General features: G+C 36.5%; 1 protein-coding gene across 3 annotated transcripts in view; it reads right to left on the bottom strand.

Moving 5' to 3' along the window:
* LOC134663743 (tensin-2) overlaps positions 1–24,415 on the bottom strand; it is a 125,079-nt gene extending 100,664 nt beyond the window's left edge. For 2 of the 3 annotated variants that reach the window (XM_063520214.1, XM_063520215.1), the window contains exon 1: positions 22,119–22,299. In XM_063520214.1, coding sequence (XP_063376284.1) covers positions 22,119–22,196 — 78 coding nt within the window. In that variant the 5' untranslated portion in view covers positions 22,197–22,299. Of the gene's footprint in view, positions 1–22,118; positions 22,300–24,328 lie in introns of those variants that run through there. The other variant, XM_063520216.1, reaches the window with a different exon arrangement.
* Between the last annotated feature and the right edge of the window lie 2,992 nt (positions 24,416–27,407).

The raw sequence follows: 27,407 nt of genomic DNA, 5'->3' as shown, positions 1-27,407 counted from the left end.
GTAAAGGGATTTGACTGTTTTCCATAAAATTGCGAGAAGTCCAGCTTCGAAAGTCGTTTTTTAGGCTTGTAATAGTTTGCGTACCATGCAAAGGCATCACCACACTCGTGTGCAACCCTGACTGTTTACGGATGAATGACAGGGACTCAGCCACATCCATCTATGGCAGGTACACGGAGAAAGTTGGAATCACGATCCACCATACACTCGCCGACATGACTTGTCTAGATACCTGTTCCTAAATACATATATGTCTCGGAATGGAAAGGAATTCTATGTCTAACTTCCTCAGTTTCCATGTAGTTTCAACCTAACTTTCGTTGAGGGTCATAGGACTCATATACCTACTGAGACATGTATATTCCGTAAGTATTAGCATGTATTGGTCATATAATTGCTCACATTTTTGGTACAGGCCTACCTATCTATACAACGTCGGCCACGCTCTTAATATTCTTACCTAAGTTCACGTCAACAAAATTTTCTAATTGACACCTTATTTAATTACCAGCATAAAGGGATACCTTCCTCCCCTTCCTACCCTTCTATTAAAACCTGTGTGATAATGATAAACACGATAACACGATCTATTAAATGTTATCCACGAAAGTGACAAATTTAATTTTAAAATATGTGTAAGAATTAAATAACTCATAATAAAACAGCGATTTCGTCTTTACTTATATCGAGCAAAATTTAACATCTGCTAGATCAACATCAGTACACAATACACACCTTTGTATACTACGAAAACTGCATGTAGTACCTAATCTCAACCAATATAGGTATATAAGTACCTATAATGATACTCCGTAGGTACGAATCCCGAAAAACTAATTGGTACGAGCCAGGATTCGTAGCCACGGCCATGACCCCTGGAATGAAAATCGGACGTCGGAGCCGTTCGGCCATCACCGTTTCCGTAACTGTAATTTGACTAAAACAAATAATTAAATGCGTCATAATCACTTAGCACTTCTGCCTGATATAACACGTACATTTTGATAATCATCATACACTCAATGAGTCACCTTACACTTTTTAATATGAAGCATTGATCAATTGGAATTTTTGTGAGATCATAAAGTGTGGCAACGGGTCAAATTTCATGTGGTTTATAATTTCTTAAATCTTAATTTACAGCTTCTCAGTACTCCATATTCCGGGAGGCCACCCGCGCCGTTGATAATTCAGTCACCGTTTACGTATAACTCATGTGCACGCATTTATAAGGCTTGTGCTCAATATGCGTCTGGTGTGACGGATGTAGCGGTGGAGCACCCGAACCGAGTGGCCCACGAACATACCGAACCCTGACCCGTCCTCACCGGTTTCACACCTCATAACCTAAACTACCTAAAGCATAACAGTTTATGGAAAGTGGGTACCTCAATTTTTATGGTTCTACGATGTTGGGCAGCTATAAAATTGACAAGCCTACTTATCCCATATAAATAGACAGGTAGTTTGTCTAGCCAATGAAGACTTTCACAACACTATAACAAATTAGCTGCACGTAACCTGAATACTAATTCCAGACCCGAATAGGTACTGACTGCGAGTTAGATTCCTGAGCTCATTAAATGTTGGCTATCCGTAAGTCGTGTCCATTAATCGCACTGGTAGTTAATTACAGATCCCGCCGCCGCATTCTCTGCTTTTGATCAATATTCTATTTATCTTCATTAACTAGTGCTTATCACAGCGGCTTTTATTAAATTAGACCTTCTCATACGGGTTAATAAAACAGAGCGCTAGTTTAATGGTACTTTAACCAAATAAAGGGACGAAAGTTTATACATTAAGTAGACCGTCGTTTAGTTGACCAGAGACAAATAAATTTCTACACTAAATGGGACAATTTCAATTTCTACTAGTAATTAGAGAAAAGTTACTTGAGTGGGTTGAGTTGAGATGTATGTCAGGATAGTAGCAAGTGGAAATCCGTGGTCTCTGCCTACCCCTCCGGGAAATACGCGTAATTACAAGTATATGTAATTACTAGCTGACCCGGTGAACTTCGTATCACCTATCTATATTATCAATCAATCAATCAATCAATCAAGCATTTTATTCGTGGTAAACTTAAAGCTAAGATTACATACAAAAGTATCACTCAATACAAAAGTATCATACAATCAATCAATCAATCAATCAAGCATTTTATTCGTGGTAAACTTAAAGCTAAGATTACATACAAAAGTATAGCTAAAAACTACAGATATTAACAAAATTGGTAAGCGTTAAAGTTTACCACGAAAATGGACTCGCGGTTATGTCTCCTTTTGGCACGTCACGGATTAGCCTGGCCGCACATGCTCGGAATTTTGTGTAGATACTGATTGACATGATGTGTGTAAGCGAGACAGCACCATGCATTTGTAGAGCGACGTCCCGTTTCCACCTGTCATTCCGTACGGAAACATAATGAACATTCCGAACGCCTGCAGCCAGGCCTGAAAAAAATTGTTATCTTATGTTAATCCCTCTACTATGTAGGGTGACTTCAAATTGGTAATACAACATGAATGTTTTACATATAAGTATCTTCCCTTCATTAAGCCCCTCAACTAAGTCTCATGCTTTTAAAATAATTAAAAGTATTTTTTTTATTCATCCATTTTTTTAAGCTTCACATGGTTATCCTTACATAGGTAATAATTAACAAAGAAGGTTAAATAATTTCAAATGAACACTTTCCTCTTTGGTTATCAATGACCTGTCACAGTATTTATGAAGTAAACGTGTTTTGATTAAGTAGTAATCAAAGAGCATATAATCACTACGTTTTAGTAGTAATTGTCACTTGTCAATTGAAAATTAGATTTTCCGCAATTTTCATTTTACAATATTATTTTTAATAAAACAATACCTGAGAAACGTGTTTGCTACAAAAGGTGCAGGAGCAAAATTTGGAGAACCTCCATTTCCAGCAAGATTGTGCACCAGCACAGTTAACTCTGTGTGCGATATCATTTAGTTAGACCAAGAGTTCCCTGGCAGATGGATTGGACGCAACGGCCCAGTCGCATAGCCGCCTCGAAGTCCCGATCTTCGCACGGGAATTAAATACCCTCGATGAACTTCGCCAAAACATAATTGAGGTGTTCAATTCTGTGAAACCAATGAATTTATTCTTGGCACACTAAATAATCTCAAGAAAATTCATAAGATACAGACTTATGTGTCCAGAAAAGCGGTGGTCATTTTCAATAGGTACATCTTAAAATACGTTTAGTTAAAGTAGGTGCACACTTATCTACTTATTGAAAGTGTTGAAACGTAGGTATTTTAAGATTGTGTTACATTCGGTAGATTACGTATATTAATAAATGATTTAATTTAAATGAATTTGCTTATTATTTACCATAGATCGTATCAGGGTACTTAAAACTAAACCGCTTAACTTAATGCCAGTCCAGACGGGAACAGTTTTGCTCCAATCTGATTAAATTGTTTGATCAAATCAGGTGGTGTGGTGTGGTTGCAAACTCCATTTTGCTCACCGATTCCCTTTTATTCGATTGTAAGATTATGACCGATAAAATGGAGGTGCTAACTTCAAAATCTGTTCTTATTTCTTGTACACATTACAAATGTAACCTGTAATGGTGTGCAGATGTCAACTTTCTAGCATTAATTGTAGTTTCGGTTCTGCGTGATGATGATGAGTCAGTCAGTCAGTCATCCAGGACACGTAAATTTAACGCTGTTTTTTGGGTTTCCGTACCCGAAGGGTAAAAACGGGACCCTATTACTAAGACTTCGCTGTCCGTTTGTCTGTCTGTCGCCTGGCTGTATCTCATGAACCGTGATAGCTAGACAGCTGCAATTTTCACAGATGATGTATTTCTGTTGCCGCTATGACAACAAACAGAATAACATAAATATGTAAGTAAGGTCCTATACAACAAACGTGATTTTTTGATGATTTTTGCGTAATGGAACGGAACCCTTCGTGCGCCAGTCCGACTCGCACTTGGCCAGTTTTAATCCTGTTGGCACCTCAGACAGTGGCGAGACACTCCTGACTTCGGGCAAACTCGGCTCCGTTCGGCTCAGCATTACTGCGAGCAGTTATTAGGGTTGCTACCATTTGACGTCCTTTTGCATGCACGACCACAGATAAGATAATGACTTGAATTTTGACAACCCTAAATAGCCGAAAGGGATAGTACCATACATTAAAAAGGGATAGCAAGATTCATCCCTGAATCGCTGTCAAACTTCGGTTTTGTAGGAAGTGTCCATTATGTACTTAATACGGTAGTACCAAAGAGTACTATTATTTAGTATGTATCTATGTATTTGTTGGTTGTCATTTTGTTTATGGGTGCGTTCAAAACTGTTTAACATATTGCTGGCTTTAACAGACGACCGCACCGGACCGCGAACATGGTGTGTCCCGGCGTACTTTCAATAGTGTGTCAGAGGGTCTAGAGTCTGTGCGGAAAGAGAAGAGTCGTGGCAGAAACGGGAACTAACATTTTAAATTTTATATGGCAATCAAACCTTTGACACCTGTCTTGTAGAAAGTAAACAAACTTCTGTCATTGTATATTTTTATTAACAAAAACCGCAAGTTTTATGTATAAAATATTTTCAAAACACGATGAAACCGTACATAAAACCACAAGAAAAATTATATTTAACATTGTTCGGTTTTGTCGGCGAGAAGAAAACGGCTAAAAGCCGACTATCGACTTACAAAAAGTCGCGGAACGTGTTTCCGCTATTCGCGGGTATTGATGTTGTATTTAATATTAAATAATTACCTATTTAATAAGCCCCCTAAGTAACTTGTCTCCGGTACATAATCGGTAAGTATATTCATTCAAAATTTATTAATTTTCATGAATATGCAGGTCATTCATGATCTTTAAAATAACAGACAAATAGTCTTGATACTTGCCATTTTATGCATATTTATATGTAATTTTTTTTTCAAGATTGTGTAAAAGTACCTACGGTATCTCGAATAAAAGACCGCTAAGTAGGTGATATGCAAGAATTCGTAATCTACGTGCCGGATTCAAGCACATCCAGTTCCTCACATCAGTCCCTGGTTGTTCTGAAGCTAGCTCAAACATAAGTGACATTGAATATTTTAATTCAGACGTCGATTACAAAGAATAAAACCTTTTCATAAAAATATTTCTTTATTTGTAAGTTCGTTTACTAGGTTCTGTTAGTTACGAAATTATAAGTATTTCATATTTAGCAGACTTTTCGACGAAGTAAAATATCGTGAGATGAGAGAACCGGACATATCCCAATAAGGCCTACCTACTTATGCACTATTTTTATTCATATTCATATTTAGTATTAATAATGTACACATACATTACAAGTCAAGTTTACAATGGGTGAAATATATCCCAGATAGTAAAATTACAGTTCTAATGCCCAATTTCTACCCGATCTACCCGGTTTTGTATTAAAATAACTGTTGGACCGCACAGATTAGGGAGTACATAAATGAGACTCTATCTTGTTTGGTACTAAAATTACAGTTGTATTGGGCAAATTCTTAACTAGTTTTAGCAGTTTTGTCAATCGCACTGTCACTTTTTAGTATCTGAAACATAAAAACAAAAGTGTGTTTTAAAAAGAAAACGAGTGCCTGCGCTAAATCAGAGGATTGATTTGACGAGCCGACACCACCACCAGGCTCCGTTTAGTAAGCCGTGGTAAAAAAAGCGGCCAAGTGCGAGTCGGACTCGCCCGTGAAGGGTTCCGTAACAGCAAGTAACATAATAAAATTGCGGTTTACGGTTTATGACGTATTAAAAAAAACTACTTACCAAATCTTGTTGAAACCAATTTTCGGTGGAAGTTTGCATGGTAATGTACATCATATATTTTTTTTAGTTTTATCATTCTCTTATTTTAGAAGTTACAGGGGGGAGGACACACATTTTACCACTTTGGAAGTGTCTCTCGCGCAAACTATTCAGTTTAGAAGAAAATGATATTAAAAACCTCAATATCATTTTTGAAGACCTATCCGTAGATACCCCACACGTATGGGTTTGATGAAAAATTTTTTTTTGAGTTTAAGTTCTATGTATGGGGAACCCTAAAAACATATTGTTTTTTTTTCTATTTTTGTATGAAAATCTTAATGCGGTTCACAGAATACATCTACTTACAAAGTTTCAACAGTATAGTGCTTATAGTTTCGGAAAAAAGTGGCTGTGACATACGGACGGACAGACAGACAGACAGACAGACATGACGAATCTATAAGGGTTCCGTTTTTTGCCACTTGGCTACGGAACCCTAAAAACCGGAACAAAAGGGATACAAGTATCATGACCTTTAGTGTCGTACTATAATCACGTGACCAGTGTTGTCAGCATAGCAAAAACCATAAAATAGCACTGGCGCGCCCTCAAATCCCACGACTCTTCTTTTTCCGCACAGACTCTACCGCGAACAACGTAGTTCGCAAATTTTACTCCTATTCGCGACGAATGACGACGTATACTCGCGCTCACCCTAGTTTGTAGCAGGGAGTTTATAATCTCTTCATTTGACAAACGATAAGCCTCATCACTGTAAATTTGCATGCATAAATAAAAATATGTCAATCCTTTGTCATTATTGTCACTATTTTACAATTTCAAAATCTCAAATACGGGTTAATCCTAATATTGTGGATATATCTTGTCGATTCGAAACCCGTTTTAAAATACGTTCTTTAATTTGAGGCGAGAGTTTACCTTATCGACGGGATGAAATGTTTGACAGGTAAGATACCTAGGAACATTTTGTATGGGAATGATCATTCTTTCATTATTTTGTTTTCGTAAATTTTTTCAATGTTTTTAATAGTTATTCTGCTATTCTAGGCCGAGACTAATCCAAAAAATCAAAAGCCATGAAAATCGGTCCAGCCGTTCTCGAGTTATGGATGCTGGAACAAACACGACTTTGTTTTATATATATAGATGTATGTAACTTGAGTAATATTATCAATGACATATATATCGTTTCTAGATCTATTACGTGACGTATCTTAAAGTTCGAATCGGGCTGTACTGTAAGCAACTAATTCAATGCATACGAAATGAGTTCACCTCTAATCTTAATTCGTAAAAACGTTATTTTCTTTTGTCTTAAAATGGGACATACACTATGCCCGTGCTCGTGTCTTGCAGCATTGTTTGTCCAGTGTCGAAACTTATGTGACGTCAACACGTACACCCAGATCCCACCTTACGCAACACGACCTAACGCGCCATTGCCGCAAACACAGATCTCACACAATGTACTTACAGTAACCTCATCAACGTTTCTGACTAATAAATTTTAAAGGACATTATGTCGTTAAAATGGACACCTTAAATGGTATACAAATGGCCGGCGCTGCTCTTGTTGGTTTCACCGCGCCCGCTCGCCGGAGTGTTTGGCGAAACCTCTTATTATCATGTCTAAATCAGTCGTAATGATAACAACTTCCAACACAATAGGAGTCATTGCCTTTTACAGAGTACGTTTAAACGTTTTCAGTTAATACTTTATTTAATATATGAAGGAACCTACTTACATGAAACAGTTAATTCAACTACTTACTTCCTTAATTTTATTGATTTTAGAATTATAAGTAGAGGTTTTAGAATTATATTCGAAACATGTTTACATCTATTTAATGCTGTTCCACCACCTATTTCTAAGCTGTAAATATGTTGTCAAGTGAACTTATCATAGAATGCATCATATTTTATATATATTGTATACCCCATGCTTACCTAAGCATTGTTTATATTATAGTTACTTAGTACTTTTACTACTTTTCATAGACACGACATACATTCTAGACACACAAAACTCGCGAAAAATAACTACGCAAGGTATTCATAATAATGGTTACCGAACACTTCGCTACAGGCATCCAGTATAAATCTGACTTCCGACAGTATAAATCATAGCTAGGTGAGCTAGGTACGAAGAAATTCAAGACTCTGTACCCCCAGAACTCTACAACACTGCAATTCAAAACGAAAATGTACCTACCCTCAAAGTAATATGTCTGGAATTTCTTAACATAGATAATCGTTACATAAGATATAATTAGATCCAGTTCTAACACTTCGCGTTATGCAGCGCTGCGACAACTTAATTGCCTAAATTGTCAGCGGCTTGCTCACAAAGTGAAAAGAACGGAACGTGACGAGGGGTTGGCTCGTCTGTCGTATTGGTCGTACGTCATGCTGTCAGCTCGGCCGTATGGCGATGCATAAAGCCACATAGAGCACCGGCCCTGGTAATAGCTAGCTCCATCAATTTCAAAATGAATTAAGATTCAAACCACCGCAACTTTTATTTGACAAATGTTCTGACACTCATTCGTGAAATGTCTGACGCTGATGATGATGATGATGACTTGTCGAAATTGTAATTTTATGGATTACGTATTTACGGTTATTTTGACAAACAGGTAAAATACAATAATTTAGAAGCCACATTACCTATACATATAATGAGATAGATAAGGTCATGTATAAGATCAACATAATAAAAATCGTCATTACATAGTGCGCAAATTGTACAAAAACTACAGTCGAGCTAAATAAACTACCTAAAGGCAAAGGTTGTCTGGAAGAGATCGCTCTTAAGCGATAAGACCGCCTGTTGTTACCCCTATCCAATTGTCTTTCTTTATGTTACTGTACATTTATTGTAAACTATATGAGTTGTGCAATAAAGTGTAAGTATTGTACCTACTTTACATAATATACTAGGTTTTTATAGTTTTTATAAAGTAGGTACCTACTTTATAAAAACCGGGCAAGTGCGAGTCGGACTCGCGCACGAAGGGTTCCGTACCATAATACAAAAAAAAAAGCAAAAAAAAACGGTCACCCATCCAAGTACTGACCACTCCCGACGTTGCTTAACTTTGGTCAAATATCACGTTTGTTGTATGGGAGCCCCATTTAAATCTTTATTTTATTCTGATTTTAGTATTTGTTGTTATAGCGGCAACAGAAATACATCATCTGTGAAAATTTCAACTGTCTAGCTATCACGGTTCGTGAGATACAGCCTGGTGACAGACAGACGGACGGACGGACGGACGGACGGACAGCGAAGTCTTAGTAATAGCTAGGGTCCCGTTTTACCCTTTGGGTACGGAACCCTAAAAACTAGTACGTGCTTGTAACATAATCTATATATATAAATGCAAGTGTCCTGACTGACTGACTGACTGACTGATTCATCAACGCAGAGCCGAAACTACAAAAGCCAGAAAGTTGAAATTTGCACACCAGATTGTATTTATAAAGTGTACAAGAGATAAGAAGCGATTTTGAGAAATTCAACCCCTAAGGGGGTTAAAAAGGGGATGAAAGTTTGTATGGGGTTAAAGTTTTCTTTTAAGCTAGGAATTTGAAACTTCGTAAAAAGATATATTATTAAAATACAAGAAAAATAATTTCAGCGTTTTAGAAAATTCATCCCCTAAGGTGGTGAAAAAGGGGTTGAAAGTATGTATGGATATCAAAAAAAATTTCAAGTGGTGGACTTGAATCTTTGTATTTAGGGATATTATTAGAAGACAGGAAAAGTAATTTCAGCGTTTTGTAAAATTCATCCCCTAACAGGGTTAAAAAGGGGTTGAAAATTTTAATCCATTACAAATGCTTTGAAACTTCTTAGAAAGGCATAATAGACGACTACAAAAAAAAGTGATTGCAACGTCTTTGGAAATTCAACCCCTAAGGGGGTTAAAAAGGGGATGAAAGTTCGTCTTCGGGTGCAAATTTTATTTTAAGCTAGGAACTTGAAACTTTGTAAAAAAGTATCAAATTTAAATACAAGAAAACTAATTTCAGCGTTTTAGAAAATTCATCCCCCAAGGTGGTGAAAAAGGGGTTGAAAGTTTGTATGGATATCAAAAAAATTTTCGAGCGCGGGACTTGAATCTTTGTATTTGGGAATATTATTAGAAGACAATAAAAGTAATTTCAGCGTTTTGTAAAATTCATCCCCTAACAGGGTTAAAAAGGGGATGAAAGTTTGTATGGGGTTAAAGTTTTCTTTTGAGCTAGGAATTTGAAACTTCGTTAAAGGATATATTATTAAAATACAAGAAAACTAATTTCAGCGTTTTTGATAATTTAACCCCTAAGGTGGTGAAAAAGGGGTTGAAAGTTTGTATGGATATCAAAAAAAATTTCGATCGTGGGACTTGAATCTTTGTATTTGGGGATATTATTAGAAGACAATAAAAGTAATTTCAGCGTTTTGTAAATTTCATCCCCTAACAGGGTTAAAAAGGGGATGAAAGTTTGTATGGGGTTAAAGTTTTCTTTTGAGCAAGGAATTGGAAACTTCGTTAAAAGATATATTATTAAAATACAAGAAAACTAATTTCAGCGTTTTAGAAAATTCATTCCCTAAGGTGGTGAAAAAGGGGCTGAAAGTTTGTATGGATATCAAAAATTTTTTCGAGTGTGGGATTTGAATCTTTGTATTTAGGGATATTATTAGAAGACAGGAAAAGTAATTCCAGCGTTTTGTAAATTTCATCCCCTAACATGGTTAAAAAGGGGTTGAAAGTTTGGATCCATTACAAATGGTTTTGAAACTTCTTAGAAAGGCATAATAGCCGATTACAAAAAAAAGTAATTGCAACGTTTTTGGAATTTCAACCCCTAAGGGGGCTAAACAGGGGATGAAAGTTCGTCTGCGGGTGCAAATTTTATTTTAAGCAAGGAACTTGAAACTTTGTAAAAACGTTTTAAATTAAGATGCAAGAAAACTAATATCAGCGTTTTTGAAAATTCATCCCCTATGGTGGTGAAAACGGGGTTAAAAGTTTGTATGGATATCATACATTTTTTCGAGCGCGGGATTTGAATCTTTGTATTTGGGGTTATTATTAGATGACAATAAAAGTGATTTCAGCGATTTGTAAAATTCATCCCCTAGCAGGGTTAAAATGGGGTTCAAAGTTTGAATCCATTACAAATGCTTTGAAACTTGAAAGACATTAGCCGATTACAAAAAAAGTAATTGCAACGTTTTTGGAAATTCAAGCCCTAAGGGCGTTAAAAAGGGGATGAAAGTTCGTCTTGGGGTTTAATTTTATTTTAGGCTAGAAACTTGAACTTTTTGCAAAAAAAAGGTATTAAATTAAAAAAACATGAAAACTAATTCAAGCATTTTTTTAAATGATCCCCCAAGGTGGTGAGAAAGGGGTTGAAAGTTTGTATGGAGATCAGATATTTTGTGAGTGCCGAACTTGAATCTTTGTATAAGGGCATAGGTACCTATTATGAGAATACAAAAAAAGTAATTTCAGCAACCAACATCAAAATCCACTTGACTTAAAACTTCATACAACTTGCATATGAAAATTATAGGTACTAAAGATGTAAAATGTTGAAGATAAGATTCCACGCGGACGAAGTCGCGGGCAACAGCTAGTAAGTACATAAGTATACTAAAGTTCCATGGCAAGTCGGATCGAAATACACACAGATTGTTTATCCTTAAGGATTCCTGATCAAAAGTTGTCAAAAGCATAGCTTGAGTCTTACGTACATAGCTAGGTAGAGTTGTTATTATAGCTTCTAATTCCAGTTTAAAAGGAAGACGAGAGGCTCACTCGAGCAGGTATTATCCCAAAAGGATTATGGGCAAATGACGAATATACTTAAGAGGCTTTACCTTTAAGAGCATAACTTGTAGGAAGGAAATCTTAATGGCTCGAAAACAGAACACGTTCAGCACCATTTGACTTAGTCCGATTGAAATTCTAAGCTAAATAGATAATTTAAGTTCAAATTAATTCCTAAGAATCTAAATAGAATCAATTAAATAAAACAACAAAAGTTGCCGGTCCTAGTGAAACAGAAAGATGAATATCGCGTATAGTCAATCAATTTAATTCAGTTGGAAATAATCGATAGCTATCTGAGAAGACCACCCACGTGGCCGGCTGCGGGAACTACCATCTACAGCACAACGCGCCCACTAAATGCTGGGCATTTTGGATAATTGGTGTCCACTGGACAGTGAATAATACTTTGCTCAATTAGTCACTAACGTACATAGGTAACTATATAACATTCTCACCGATTTTCCGGTAGTCATAAACATTTTGAAATAGTCTTTAAAACGTAACGAAAGTTTAAATATATTATACCTGTCATATTTATCGGAATCTCGAATACTTATACTAAGTTTATTTTGCTTTTTGCCAAGTTTTAATAAAGTTTCTTCACAAAGGCTCCATCAAATATTACCGTTTCCTATGTCTGTACAAAAAACTCATTTATTGTAAAATAAGTGTTATAAAATGAATACAAAACTAAAATTAACTACAACTAAAAACTAAAGCTATGTTTCCTATGTTGTCTTCTAAAATTTTCAGAAAGAGCGTAAAGAAACAAAGTACCTTCCTACTTACCTATATTTAGCATCACTGAGGTATGAGGAAGATATATTTATTTAAATACTAATAACCAGCTTCAATAAAAGGCGGATTGTATAAATTCGACCGAATTGTATGTTGCCTCAGAACTACGTCTTTTCTGAAGGGATTTGTTTTTTTTTGTTTGAAAGTATCATGTATACTTATGTAGCTCTACGTTGGTCCCATTTCGGTCAAAACCTATTTCTGATGATGAGATCCATTCGAAATTTAGGGGAACTCTCAACAACTCAAATCTTATGGGCATACCTATAGCGAATTTTGTATGTATTGATATCAACGTCATCACCAAACCAAGAATTTGCATTCAAAAATGAATTGATGAAGTGTTACTGCTGATGAACACCAGAACGGAAATCTTAAACAACGAGTATTACACGTTTGGCGATTTGTCATCTTCGTTAAGTTTGTTAAGCTAGTAAGATTAATATTTAAGGAAAATTTATGTCAAGGTCCAGTTCTGGAACTTCACAAATCGTAATGGATTCAGATCCACACTTTGAAACTTGAAATGTACCCGATCGTGAAATCCTTTTTAATCCAAACCAAAATATTAAACAAAATAAATAAGTACAGTCATCAGCAATAGTATCTTACAAAACTAGGGCCGTAAAAATATGTGACACGTTCTTATTTGGAGCGCAATAAGAGCGCGTCATATATTTTTGCGGCCCTAGTTGTGTAAGATACTATTGCTGATGACTGTACTTTGCTAATCCGCGAAAAGATATTAACATGCTAGTCATTCAGTCCTTTTTGAAGTCAGTTTTCTTTAAAACAAAATTATATTTAAATAAACCAATTGAATCAAACGAATAGTTAGCCAGTAGGTAGGGGTTCTCATTACATTACAATGCCCGTTGGTTGCTTGTTGTTTATACAGACCTAATTTATTGCTGCCGTGCCGTATGTTTGGTATAGGGGTAAAGTCAATAATAGAACACAATAATTAAAAAAATAGCCCGCAGTTACTAAGAATAGCCATATTATGACTATAATTTGTCCAATTGAAAAATAGTCAAGGGTTATTTTTGCGGCTTCATTGTGTCGAGTTGAAGTGTCATAAATAATGTTCCCTGCACTCGAAGCAAAGTTACGAGCGGCAGCACCAGGTGGTGGAACTTATATTTAGGCTCTTTATGTACCAATATAAGGAATAAAAGTTTATTACTTCCATGCATGCCGTTTCTTTATCGTTGAACGATCATAATTCTCAATAAGTAGGTAAGTATGTACTTATTTTTCTAATTTGTGGTCGGGCCGCGTTACGGTCACGTTCGTAAAGCGTCACCGAAGTGACTCCTAACTTCCTAACGCAAGCAAAACATTTTTAATCACCCAAAGTAACACCAGGCAGCTGTTGAGCATGTTTCGCGAAGCGTACTGTTTTTTGTTAGGGCCAGATGTTTTTGCGCGGACTCAGCTAAAATTTCAGTGATGAAACCTACACCCGAGTAATCCAATACGTCGTCATTAAAAAGGTGACAACCTGTTAATACTAAAATGTCGTAAAACTAGATCACTACTGGAATGAAATACGAGCAAGGACAATAAAGATCGAGCGTTAAGTTGTGAGATGATATGACCAAAGTTTATTGCTTTCGGTCAGGCGGTTAACATTAACATTTGTCGATACAAAAACTTCTGAATGTAGCTTGATTTTCCCACAAACTGACTTAGTACGCGATAGAAGCCTCTGACGTTAAACGAGGTCTCATTAGCAATCAACATTCAACCAGAGACGTGTGGGTACTTTAGCCTAGACAGCGTATCCTTAATCAAAGTGATATATGTACGGCATTGTATAGAGAGCAGTTTGTATTGCGCATTACGCATAATTAGATGCTGCGCTGCCGCTCCTGTGCCGCTGCCGATGCCGTGCCGCTACGAGTGCATGTTGTTCATTAGGGCCGCCATTACGTACCTGTGAACTGACCGGACCACTTCCGCACAACAAACGGTTCCTGCACTCGTATTGCGCCACATCCGTTCCCGATTCTTAACCATGCATTAACAATTAATTCACAAATTAGATGATTGAGGACGAATAGAAATAGCACGCGTTTGTTGTGATGCATCGATTCGTTTTTGGCATGAGAAGATGACTCTTCATTAATGTAGTAACCTATAGTTAGGTATATCGGTTCTGAATTAAGAATATAATTTATTGTAAATTTTTATTTCTAAGGATGTTCAGGGTCTACTTGTTTTATAAACCTAATATGTATTTCGTTAGATTTACGTTCATATAACCACGTTTAAAAACACATTTTGTCGTAATTGTTATTCAAACCAACGTGTCCATCAATATTCAATAATGAATGAATCAAAATTGGGCATCAATGCTATCGGGCTCCTTTCAAGTACGCAGTACACTAACGCTGCCCAAATATTCCGTCAAATGTACACTATGTGTGCTATGATGAGTAATGCTCGCTCTGAGTCGAACAATGAGCGACAAAGCGCTCAGTCTGTCATCAGTTGAATGTGAAGTAATCTCGTTCCCATCGGCCGGCGCAGGCGCAGTGGTCCTGGAGCCGCAGGAATGTGCCGTAAATCATCTCGTTTATCCGTACCCGCTAGGGTTGTCGGCGTTATTTGTAAAGACCAGACTTCTAGCAGGTAGCCGATGTTGAAGATAGCATTCAGGTGTTTGGTAAAACATTTGAAAGAACATTACTCATTTATTGTGAGGTAAACAATTTTATTAGCTTATGTACTTATCTGAATTAAGTAGTAAGTACATATTTAAAAAGAATTGCATTAATTACCTATATCAATTGTACTACCTACTTGAATGATTTGAAACTGTGTCTACAGAATGTCCCTAAGTAATAAATCTTCCGGAATGTGACAGCCCTAATAGATTCCCGCATAGCTGAACTCACATCGCGTTGCATTCAGCCATATCATATCAATGGGCAATTTAATTTCATTTACTCTTCCCATATTGAGAGACATTATAACTAAATAGTATCATTTGCAAACAGAAGAAAACAAATCAGATTAACTGATACTCGTATCAGCCATTACAAAAGCAAGTTTTAGTTAAAAATGTTTGCTAGTAAGTATTGACGTTAAGGCTAATCTGTATGCACATTGTACGTAAGAAACCAGCATGACTTCCAGCAGTTCACGGCACACGTGACGACAATAAACAAACGGAATGCCGTCTAAAACTTATGCAATATAGAAACTATACAGATTTACGAGTTCCTATAAATAGTTGACGATTCAATATTGAAAGTGCGCGGGGTGACAGTCGTATCTGTGATTCGAATAACAATAGTAAGTAATAAGTATATTTATTTTAATACAACATTTGCATGTTGCATGTTGATTGGCCCAGATATTCCGAGACGCCTATCCTAAATTAAATAACTGATTTGCAAGACCGAAGTGATCCCATAAGTGTTCCGTAAACAAAGTTTTGTACGGAACACTAAAAAACGACCGCCGGTCACAGAATGGATAACTTTGGTGAAATGGTTTAATAGTTTGCACTTCCCTGCTTTGGATTGGAAGGCACGTACGTGCCACTTGCACCATCCCTTTAACCCGGGGTTAACCGGTTAAACCGTTAACCCAGTGTCACTTTGTACGGGTAACCATTGAACTCCAGGTTTAACCGGTTAACACTGGGTTAGTGTTTGGTGCAAGTAGCCCTTAGAGACTTTCAGGCAGCTTGAAAACTTGTAAAGTAGGTACTAACACTCATTAATAGCTTTCTTAAACAAACAATCAGTTGTCGGAATTAAATAGATATAGATATTGACATTATGGAAAATATTTTTGCATAATTTGACAATATTAAAAACCACAATATACTGATGAGCTGTGCTAGCTGTGCCCTTTCGTTCGACTTTGTATAAAAAGGCTATTTCGCACGGTCGTCCCCTTTCGTCCTAAGTCAGATAGGTACCTCTACTTAATATTATGAGTAACAGTTTAATGCGATAACTTTTAACGCGCTCATTATTTGCATTGTTAATAATCAGAATGCTCTGTTTTTGACTCGAATTTACATCATTAATTAATATTATCTATCACAGTAATCAATATGCCTAAAGGAAGGTTATCTGAACTGGCTATCGCCCGTATTATTTTACTCTCTTTGACAGGCTGCACCGAAATCATTTTGTTACTGCGCCCGGCCAACGGATCAATGCTTCTGTGTAATGAAGCAATTTTGGTATTATTCGGATTGGTGTGGTGGCGTTGGTGCGAGACCGTGTCATTATATTACCGCTCTATAATCCGAAATGGCTTATATTCATTGGATTTACGGACTTTAGTGGTTGTTTTCATTTTAAAGCAGCTACAATGTTGGCGGCGCGGCGTGATGTCGATATTGTCAACGCAACAATCGTGGTTGGCAATGAAATCCGAAACGGCCACAGCATTTCCAGATAAGAATAAAAACACGCGGCTCTAACCGTGTAGGTACTTACCTCAAAACTACGCAAATATAAAGTTTTCCTTAAAAACACAGATAGGTATTAGGTTTTATGGAAAATATGTATCTAAAGATTGTAAACAACAAAATTGCAACAAAATATACTATTATTACGTTAGACTATTTAAGTAGGTAATCTGGCAAATAAATAAATAAATAATTTAGCCTATATACGTCCCACTGCTGGGCACAGGCCTCCTCTCATGCACGAGTGGGTTTGGGCTATAGTCCCCACGCAAGTAATGGCAAGATTAGTATTACACAAATATGGTACTGTTTCTTTTCCTTAGAAAACTCACTAATTTCAAGAGATTTTGTTAAAAAAAACCTGCATGTAATACAAGTACAAGTAGATCTACATAATTGATACCTAAATACGTCTTTTCTAGCGAGTAACTGCATTTATTTACATATACATAAGTGGATATCTACCTATATCTAGTAAGAAAGTTACTTATCTACTTGTCTTACTTTGTACAAAATATATTCCTTTAGCATTGATACACAAACGACTGTAAAATATATATAAGCACGTCGCCTTCTAGTGAATTGAAGACATAGCAACAATATATTATTTTATAACGAACCGATAATAATTAGTTTGAACACAGCATGACATATGTCAAACTGAATCAATAACGCTACAGTCTCATCCATCGGCAATAGTGAATCGAACAATAACGTCTAATACATAGCGGGTTAATTAGGTGGATGCGTCAAAAGCGCCGCCGCTGAAAGGCTGCATTGTGTAGGCGGCGCACGCGCACGCAGATGCTCCTAATTAACTTATAAACGTTGGATAGATAAAGTACGAGTGCGTACACTAACACAATAGCGCCATGCAGCACTAGACGAGCACGGCAGCAGTATCACAGCGATCAGTATTTTAACTTGAAAACTTTACATTTTTAGACAAAAGCCATCTCAACCGGTATAATTAGCGAAACCGACAGCTACTACGAGCATATATATGTATTATGTACCTGGGAATTTTGACTTAACTGTGCACCTTTAACGGCCGAAGCGAATGTAAAATCCCATATATTTTGTCAGCAATGTAACGGTTAGACGTTAGTGAAACACGACTTAAGTCGCGCTTTAAAGTGCAAGTTTAAATGAAAATGCCCACCTACATTATGTTAGTGACATACAAACGAAACACGATCAGCAGCTTGTAGTGGTAACAAGATGAGAGGAAATAATGCTGACCTCTTGAGTGTAAACAGTGCTCACTTGTGCATTTACGGTGTGCCAAACTCTCAAACGGGGTCAAGATACTGATTACAACTTGTACTGTGCCTTTAGTATTTGCTCAGTGGCCCAAGTAGGTATGCGAGTAAATAAGATGCACGCACTCCCGGTTAAGAATACCACGTCCAGTGAACACTCAGCATCTGTATTTGAACAGAGCAGATTGCTTTAATGTGGGCCATATTATATAAATATAGCTCGTGCATTGCGTTCCTTCAGGTACTTGTTTCGTAACCTGTAATGGATTTGTTAGGAAAATTAATTGTAGTGAATTACAATTTATATAACCTACATAGAAAGAACGGAGTATAGGTGCCTACAGGATTTTATATACACAATAAATAAGCGAAAACTTTCCGCTACAAACTCATACAAAAATATTATACCTAAGTAGGTATTTTAATTTAATAAGAGACTGTTTTCAAGAAGTAATTCTTTTAAGGAGAATATTAGTATTTATCAAAGCTAAGTAAGTAAAGAAAAGAACGCGAGCTAAATTATTAGGTAATTAATTTATTTTAAGACTACAAAAAATAGCATTTTTCAGCCTAATATTTCTTAAATGCATACCTTGAAAAATGGTTTGAGACGCTCTTGATATTGCTTGAAATACCTATCCTAAAACACTCTAAGTAGAGTTCCTTATTGAATGAGAAACCTTTTTCAAAAAACAACTCTACAAGTTAATGTAAATACTTACTTAGTTTATAATTCCGTGCAAAGAACTCGAATAACAATAAATTACATAAATACTTAATTTACACAACTGGCTAAACGGAAGTTAAATATGGAACAATAAAGAAGCCAGTATTTAATAAAATAATCAGTAGACAAGCAGTGGGCAGGTCAGTGGATATGTACCTTAATGTAGGTGACAATGAACTTGCCGGCGGCGCCTGCGCCGTGGGCGCTGCACTTGTGCTTGCGCAAGCGTTTGGGAAGCGGCTGCGCATGCGACATCACACTAGCCGCATTAGCATTCTACCGTTAACTCCGCTGCATCCAAGGGCGCCCTAGACTTAACGCTTGTACTAAAATGGCCGCAGCCTACTTATGACAATCTATCCCCGTTTCTATTAAGGCTTGTAAATTATATTTTTATTTTAATGAGCCTAACACATTAACTAGCTTGCTCAACTATCGGCCTATTAACAGTGTTGATGTAGCTGCTCCTCTGAAAATATTAACAGACATTATTTGCCTACTTTCAGGTTCTTTCACCTTGTTTAAGATGCTGTATTTTATTTTTCACCACACCAGCTCGGAAAGGCTTACTTTGCACTTCAAAAACTGATAGCAAAGTTGCTTTTTATTCACATGTGAGGCAAAGTAATCGAATGCAAATTTTGAGTTGTTTTCTTATGTTTGCTGGTAGAATTGACTTTTAAATGATGATTTTGAATGATAAATATTTAATAACATTCATTTGGATTTGATGTTTGAAATTTTACATTTAATATTTGCTTCAGGTTGGTATGGTGAAAAATTTTGTGTTTCACTCGGGGGCATATTTTGTTTAACCCTCGTGCTTTGAAACCCTAGCTACGCTCGTGGTTCAATTTTGGAATCTTTCGCTTGCTCGGGTATCAATATAAGCACGAGCGGTTAAACAACAACTTTGCCCCCTTGTAAAACAAATAACTATTATTGTATTGTATTAATCGTATATAGACGTCGCCAATGGTGTATCAGTCACAACTGACTGTATAACTACCATCAAACTTGTTCACCTAGAAATAAACTAATTAGCCTTAATAAATGTATCAATTCACGCGTCTAAGTAATGTCCTCGTCTGTCTTGAACCAGGATTGTTGGTGGTGGCCAATTGGTCAAGGACTATGGCACATATGTGAGTATATCGTCGGACACCCTAAGACAAAAATCAACACTGTTTGACACTTAATGGGATCGAGTAAAGAGACTTTGCCTATAATAAGTATTTATTCACTCTAATAAGTATATAGGTACTGTACATACGTACTGTACATGTTACGTGGGAAAGTGCCTACAACACAATAGGTAGCTATTTAATGGCAAGCAATAAATATTTAATAACCAGCTCCTGATAAGCGAATAGAATGGCACTGCTATTTGGAATTACGCTTTACTATTTCTTTACATAAGTACATATAGGTACTATTTACTGGGTAGCTATTTGCCTACTGCCTGATAGAAGCTATTGTTGTGTCGCTAATTTATACATGAATTTTAAATGAAGTAACTGTCAGAGCAGACGAAGTAGTTATTGGCAAGTACCTACTCGTAGTGCCTAAAACAAGTACAACAATTACCGAACTTAAGTCTAAGCAAAGGTAGTCTATATATAGGTAGTGGGTGCCTGTATCACAATACTGGCCCACCCACATGAAGAACCATACCTACATTGTGGTTACCCTTAGAAAACGAATGCTCTGACATTATTGCATAGATAATTATCACAAAGCTAAAACTCTTAAAAATATCTTAGAGACGATTTTATTACATTGTCAATAACGTCGCTGTCGAGATAGACTTAATAAATTTAATTAATTACTAATAATCTTTAAAAAATCCCTTAAAAATAGTCAAGTTAAGCAATAGTTAATATGAATTGTCTTATTCAAACTAACCAAAGGAAAAATATACATTTTAAAATTGAAAAGGCATTCATGCTTAGTCACGGAAAATATGAAGACAAAAAGAGTTGTACAAAGATTGTATTGTAGGCATTGTAGCGTGCAGCACCGAGCTTAATGTGGATCGACGGCGGTGGTCGCTCGCGGCCTGCACCAATTATATCTCATTGTGTCTATTAGGGCTGAAGCTCGCGTGGGAATTCAGGATACCCCGACCTAGAAATCCCTTCAAAATAGAAAAAGAAGCAAGAGCCTACATTCTGCTCTTTATCTAATCCAAATCTGATCCTAACTCTACGTACCGCGTATTGAGCGCAATGCATTCGCACGCATTTGGTTTAGCATTTGTTTTCAGCAGCAGTTTGAGCAGACCCTATTAGTATTTATATTTTCGCTATTCTAACCTTCCCACGTAGGTGGTAACGTAGCGTATATGTATAGGTATTAGGTAATAATTGTGGCGTAGCCAGTGTTTAATTTAAAGTGGCCCACTGATTAACAGTCCGACGGACGGTATTGGCCTGTCAGTTAGAACAAAATCTTGACAGTTCCGAACAACTGACAGGCCGATACCGTCCGGCGGACTGTTAAGCAGTGGGCCCCTTAAGGGTTATTAAGTTAGTTTTTCATGAAATAAAACTATTGAAATGCATTACAATACTATCGCGTATATATATTGAATACGTTTCGAACGTTCGAACCCTTTACAGCTTTCGTGGTCAACGGGTGACTAGTATGAATTCAATATACGCGATATAATCCGTTTCAATACTTTTATTCCATGAGTAGTTACTCGCGGTAACCGAAGACAATTTAGTTTTTTAGTTAATGTAGCTTTGCTACAATTCACATGCTGGTTAAAATTCAAAAAGTATTATACTTTCAATTAAAGCGATAATTTAAAAGGCAATTGTGAACACCTACATATACCTACTTACAGATTAGATGTATAAAATGTTTTACGGGTAAGTACTTAGTACGGGTACCTAATCCCGTTTTACTGTCCATGTGGGTATAGCCGCTTTATAACCAATTTACACTTGAGTCAATAAGGGTACAACAGATACAAGCGAAGTGAGGCCTAATGTAAGTACACTTAACCGAATTTCTTTCCTCGCTAATTATTTTAATTTCAAAACGTTATCGATATCGATGTACATACCTACTATTAGCTAATTAATTAATTATCAATACAATAAATATATTTATGTTACTCTAAGTACTTCTTTTATTTTGATGTCAGCCGCACTAACTTAACTTTAAGTAAAAGGCAGGTTAAATCGCCTAGGACTCTTAGGTTACCTAAGCGGAAATTAGGTTAAGCGGAAATAGGGATGGCATATTTACCTGAATTAGGTGCAGCGGCCCACTGACTCTGCAGGTCGGTGCTGGAGGTTGGTATCCCCAGAAACAATTCCACGGCATTTTGTAGCATTTCTTAACTCGCACTTTTCCCACTAAATTTCAACTACATTTTGGATATAAATAATCAGTAATATCGTTTTAGATTATTTTTCAATCACCGAAATGATTATAATTTAAGAGGCATTGTTGTTGAAGACGATATCGCAGTAAGTATCGGATGTTTCGTTCCTCGTTGGACCGCCCGCCGCTACGAGCGGCCGATCGGGAGCACGGGCGTATTTTAACTGAATCGGGCCGGTAGAGCTCCGCGGTTGATACCATATATCACTAACTTTACCTTGTTAACTTAACTGCTGCACTCAATTTCGCGTGGGTACTTTGTTCTTTGGAGAAGATTGAGGTGTATTCAGATTAGAATAATCGAACCTGAATCCAGCTCTCGATAACTAAGAAGGAAAATCTCTTTTACACAGCGAATCAGGTTCTCTACCCGTGTTTGAATTCAAAATCTTACGGATTTTTCTATGATTTTTAGGATGAAAGTTTTTACTATAGTCTGTAATTAGAAAAAGGATAGTATGTAGTACCTAATGATAAGATTAATTCATTCAAGCCTTACGTTATTACTTAGAGGCATACTCGTATTGAGGAACTCTACATTAATTGAGAAACCGCCATCAAGTGATTATTAGCCACCATAACGGGCTATGAGAGTCTTAGCCCCAGTTTAATTAGTTTTCGTACTTTCTTACCAGAAATAGGTTTACCTAAGTTTGTGTTATTCCCGACTTCCCAGCAATTATATTTTGTTTGCGTGTAGGTGTAGGTATATATACACAAACTGTAACGGTGTTAAAACTTACAAAAGAAAGGACACGATAAGATACTTTTGTACAAATAGGATTGAAACAGTGGGACTTTTTGCTTAATCAACTGATTGATGGCACCCTATGGTGACGACGGAAACTACAGGTAAGAGGCTAATTGGCAAAAGCTGCCATTTCAATCGGTGCCACTTCCGTCACGCGCCGGACCCTCATAAATAAAGATCCATTGTCAACCAGAAAATAAAACCAAAGTTTTTAGTGACACGGACACTTCTAAATCAATCGTGTCGCAACGGTTTAACATGAAATTCGTTATCTTAGAGGTATGTTTATGTTTTTATGCTATACGCATTCGTCCGCTCTATTCTGTACGATATGGCTTTTATGGATATGACATTAACATGCATACAGCACTTAAAGTCCATTAAACAAATCTGGAGGATTACATTGACTACTTGCTTTATCTCGGCGCTCTCAAAGTCAAGCTTTCGATTTGAATCGTAGGATACTTCGGATGAGAAGACACTGTTACGTTACATCTACATGTCATGACTCACAGGACCAAATATTTGTCTCTTGGTCTTAAAATAAAAATTATTATAATTTTATGATTTCACAAATTGTGTTTCAGTATTTTTATATTCTAAAACAAGTCGTATTCTAATTAGGTATTCCAAGGTTAATTGTTAACTTATTGCACTAATTTACTAACTAATATTGTTTTACAAATTTACTACTATTTATAGTTATCTTAGCTACTTCAATGGAGTTTTTGTTGATGCCCTTGGCTTGAATATGAATATGCAAAATCTAAATTCGGTAAGCCTAAACAGTTAGTGCGAGCGTTTGTTTGGTGTGACGTGACTGCTGACTAAACGTAGCGGATTTAAAGTTCAACGCCAATTTACGCATAAAAAATACAAACACCTGCTTTGGTGGGAATGAAGGATTAAGAACTGATTGATGGGTATGGAATTTCGTACAATGCTTAATAGGTAAGGTGCAGCGGGGCAATTTCGACTGCGGGAAAATTTCAACTACTTAATCGAAATATCTTCCATGTTTTACATTATTAACAGTCACACACAATACATCTAAATAAAAAGGATATATAAATATTGTCAACAAGGTTATTTGAAATAAATCTTATTCTTATTCTTATCTTTTTCGCTGTCTGGACATATGGCACTCAAGGTATGTAGGTCCCGATGGTAACATAGGCATGTATTTTTAATCTATGTGTGTTTTAAATGATTGATAAATATCAATAAAAATGTAGCTCACAACAACCCAAAAACAAGTTTCAAATTTCTATCAAACCGTAAAGTTAATAAAATGAGAAATATTTGCAAACAAAAAACAAACCTCATAGTGTAGTGGCTGGATAGCAGGCGGCGGCCGTTGCCGCTCCTGCGACCACGGACAATTCCAGGGCATTCCTAATAACTCGCTAACTTCTCGCTTTCTGGCCTCCTCGAAGTTTTATTTCCAATTTGTTTTTACACTTTACATGCCATTAAAAACCTCGTAAAAACACAATAATGGCAATTTTCATACATTTTATGCACCAACAACATGGTAATGTCAAAACCTAAGCTTTATTTGTAAATATTACGTAATCAGTTATACGGTTTATTGCGTGAGTTTAATAGTATACGCGTGCAACAGGATCGGTACGCACGCATGCGTGCGTGCCGCCGGCCGGCTACCTCGGGACTAGGTAGGCTCGGGACTCTGGAATCGGGACTTACCGCGAACCCAAACCTTCCCGACGCCCCCGGGCTCGGCTTTCGAGGGCGCGCCACTTGTCAAGATACAATGGAACCGTATTGTTATAATAAGTTGCTGTGATTATGACTGATATGCGGTCAGCCCATGAACATGTTGAGCACATTTAGAATAGAACCTTGTCATTTTCTAATTGAAATTTTGCATTGTATTCTGATTTTAATAAAAGGTTAAAATTACATCCATATCTAATCTAGATCTAATTTATAACTTGTTATCAATTTACTATAACAACGGTAAAATCTTGCTGAAATTCTAATTACAATTGCATATAGACTTACATGTAATCCGACTCTATAATTACATGTAAGTCTATATGCATGGGTAATTTCTAATTTTATTATTTGTTATTTATAGCGGCGACAGTATAACATAATATATTGTGATAATGTAAACTGTCGGTAGGTAGACACCTATAATCACTATAATGGTTTAATTTGAAATAGAGTGCCCTAACAGACAAGACAGCGGTCGAACAATGTAAGCTCAGTTGTTTAAATTCTCTGGTATACCTACAATACAAAAGGTACAAAAATGCTCTTTATTAATTATTACACAACCTCAGAATAAATGTAAAAGACAGAGGTAAACAACAGGCGGCCTTACCTATGTGAATGAATGAATCAGAAAACCTTTTTGTTTGCAGATTCTGGTTGCAGTAATCACTTATTCTTATAAATAATGGTAGAAGTGTAGACCTTTATGAAGCAAACTAAGGAGTCTACGACGTGGACTCTCCCATCCTGAACTTTTCACTCACAAAGGTATTCGATAACCAAATAAATACTCTAACCCGAACCTCCATCTTTATCGCAGAATAGCATGTAATCTTGAACCGTAGCTCTATCTTCATAATATGCAATACCTATTACGTACATATGACAATCTGGCGGTCATGTCAGTCTTGATAATGCCGAGCGGCCGAGCGCTGACATAGGTTCAAGTGGAAAGGTTTCCCGAGGGTATTTTGCGGTTTCCATCTAGAGAGTTACTTAAATTCACCTATTTAATTTGGGCTCTCATATCAGGTAGAATATTGTAATTCCCTGACTTGTACGTTGATCTATCCCTCCCTATTACTCATAGGTACTAGTAGCAGGGACGCTCATACAACAAATTTAGGCCAATTTAGGTGTAATTCCAACTGACCTCGTCAATTAATTTACCTTATCGACGGTGAATACGTTCATTAGACCAATCAGCGAGTTCAGAAATGCCTAAGTAAACAATTTTGAAGTCAATGTTTTATCTAGCTCCTGCTTACGCTATCTTGTGAAGTGGTTATACACGGTGTAGCATGAGGAAACCGAATAATTTAAACCACGCATTTCTGAGGTCAAAAGAAGGATATGAGTTTAGGTCAATTTCGCCAAAAAAAGAAATTGTTTTGTTTGGTTTTTCCATTTTTTTAATGTATTTGTACATAAAAAATAAATGTTATTGGCAAACTTGTTATAGCTGGTCAAGCAGATCTTGTCAGTAGAAAAAGGCGGCAAATTTGAAAAATGTAGGCGCGAAGGGATATCGTCCCATAGAAAATTTGAATTTCGCGCCTTTTTTTACTGACAAGATCTGCTTGACCAGTTATACTTAAAATTGATTTTTACATATTTTTTTCGTAAAATCTTCTTTTTGCAAAGTGTTACTTGTCACTTTTTGACATCTATCAATAAGGATATTTAGACTACATCCCATAGCAGCAACATTACCATCAAAAAGGCCTTTTACATTATGTAACAACAAAAACTTGTTTATTTTTAAATTAATATTATCTCTGAAACTAGACGTTTTTAAAAAAAAGTTTATAGGACATTTTTGTCTCTAAATTTGATCAGGAATACGCTGTTAAAATTATTCGGTTTGCTCATGTTACACCGTGTAGGTAATTGAAAGTAGCCTTGCGATAAAAATACGTTTTATTTCAGTGAATAGGTTGGTACCTGTGTATGGAATAGAGGTGTGCGCCGATGGCAAAATCATCGGCGGCGGCGTCCGATGATTTTTTGACCGGCGGCGGCGGCGTGATCGGCGTGAAATCGGCGTGGCATAATTTTTGATACTGCATGAGAACGTGGCTGTAGAAACTCTACATTAAAGCCTTCTGAGTATTTACTAGGCTATCCAAAGCATATTATGTGTGTTTTCTAAATTATTGCCGAAAATTATATCCCGGCATGTCACTTGGCAACCATTTATTACCAATACCTACCTATTGGTTACCAACGGTATGTTTAAATATTAAATTAAAAAGGATACTTTAAAACGCTACATTTCAGGCAGTATTTTTACTTACTTTTAAGCGAAATACAAATAAAACACAAAAAAATCTTTAAGTTGCCTTAAATCTATATTGACTTTTCCCAGCCGCTGTCGCCTCACTTAGGATTTGTTACGATACGATATAATGATGAATACTTTACATTTGTCTGAACTGAAGTTTAACAGAAAACTATGTAAGACTAAAGATAATATCGTCGTTTTCGAAAGTAAACTTATCTGGCCGGTTGATTCGCTCAACAGAATGTCTTTGGAGTGTCCCGTTTTATAGAATATTAAGGTCTACTTTGTTTTCTTTACTCCTAGCTTAGTGAAGATATTTGGTGATTTAAGTTCCTATAAGTAGGTATCATTGTTTAGGTATAGCTTATTACGAAGC

The sequence above is a fragment of the Cydia fagiglandana genome, chromosome 4 (genome assembly GCF_963556715.1).
Source record: "Cydia fagiglandana chromosome 4, ilCydFagi1.1, whole genome shotgun sequence".
In the NCBI taxonomy this organism is placed as follows: Eukaryota; Metazoa; Arthropoda; class Insecta; order Lepidoptera; family Tortricidae; genus Cydia; species Cydia fagiglandana.
This window is presented reverse-complemented; position numbering and strand designations above follow the sequence as displayed.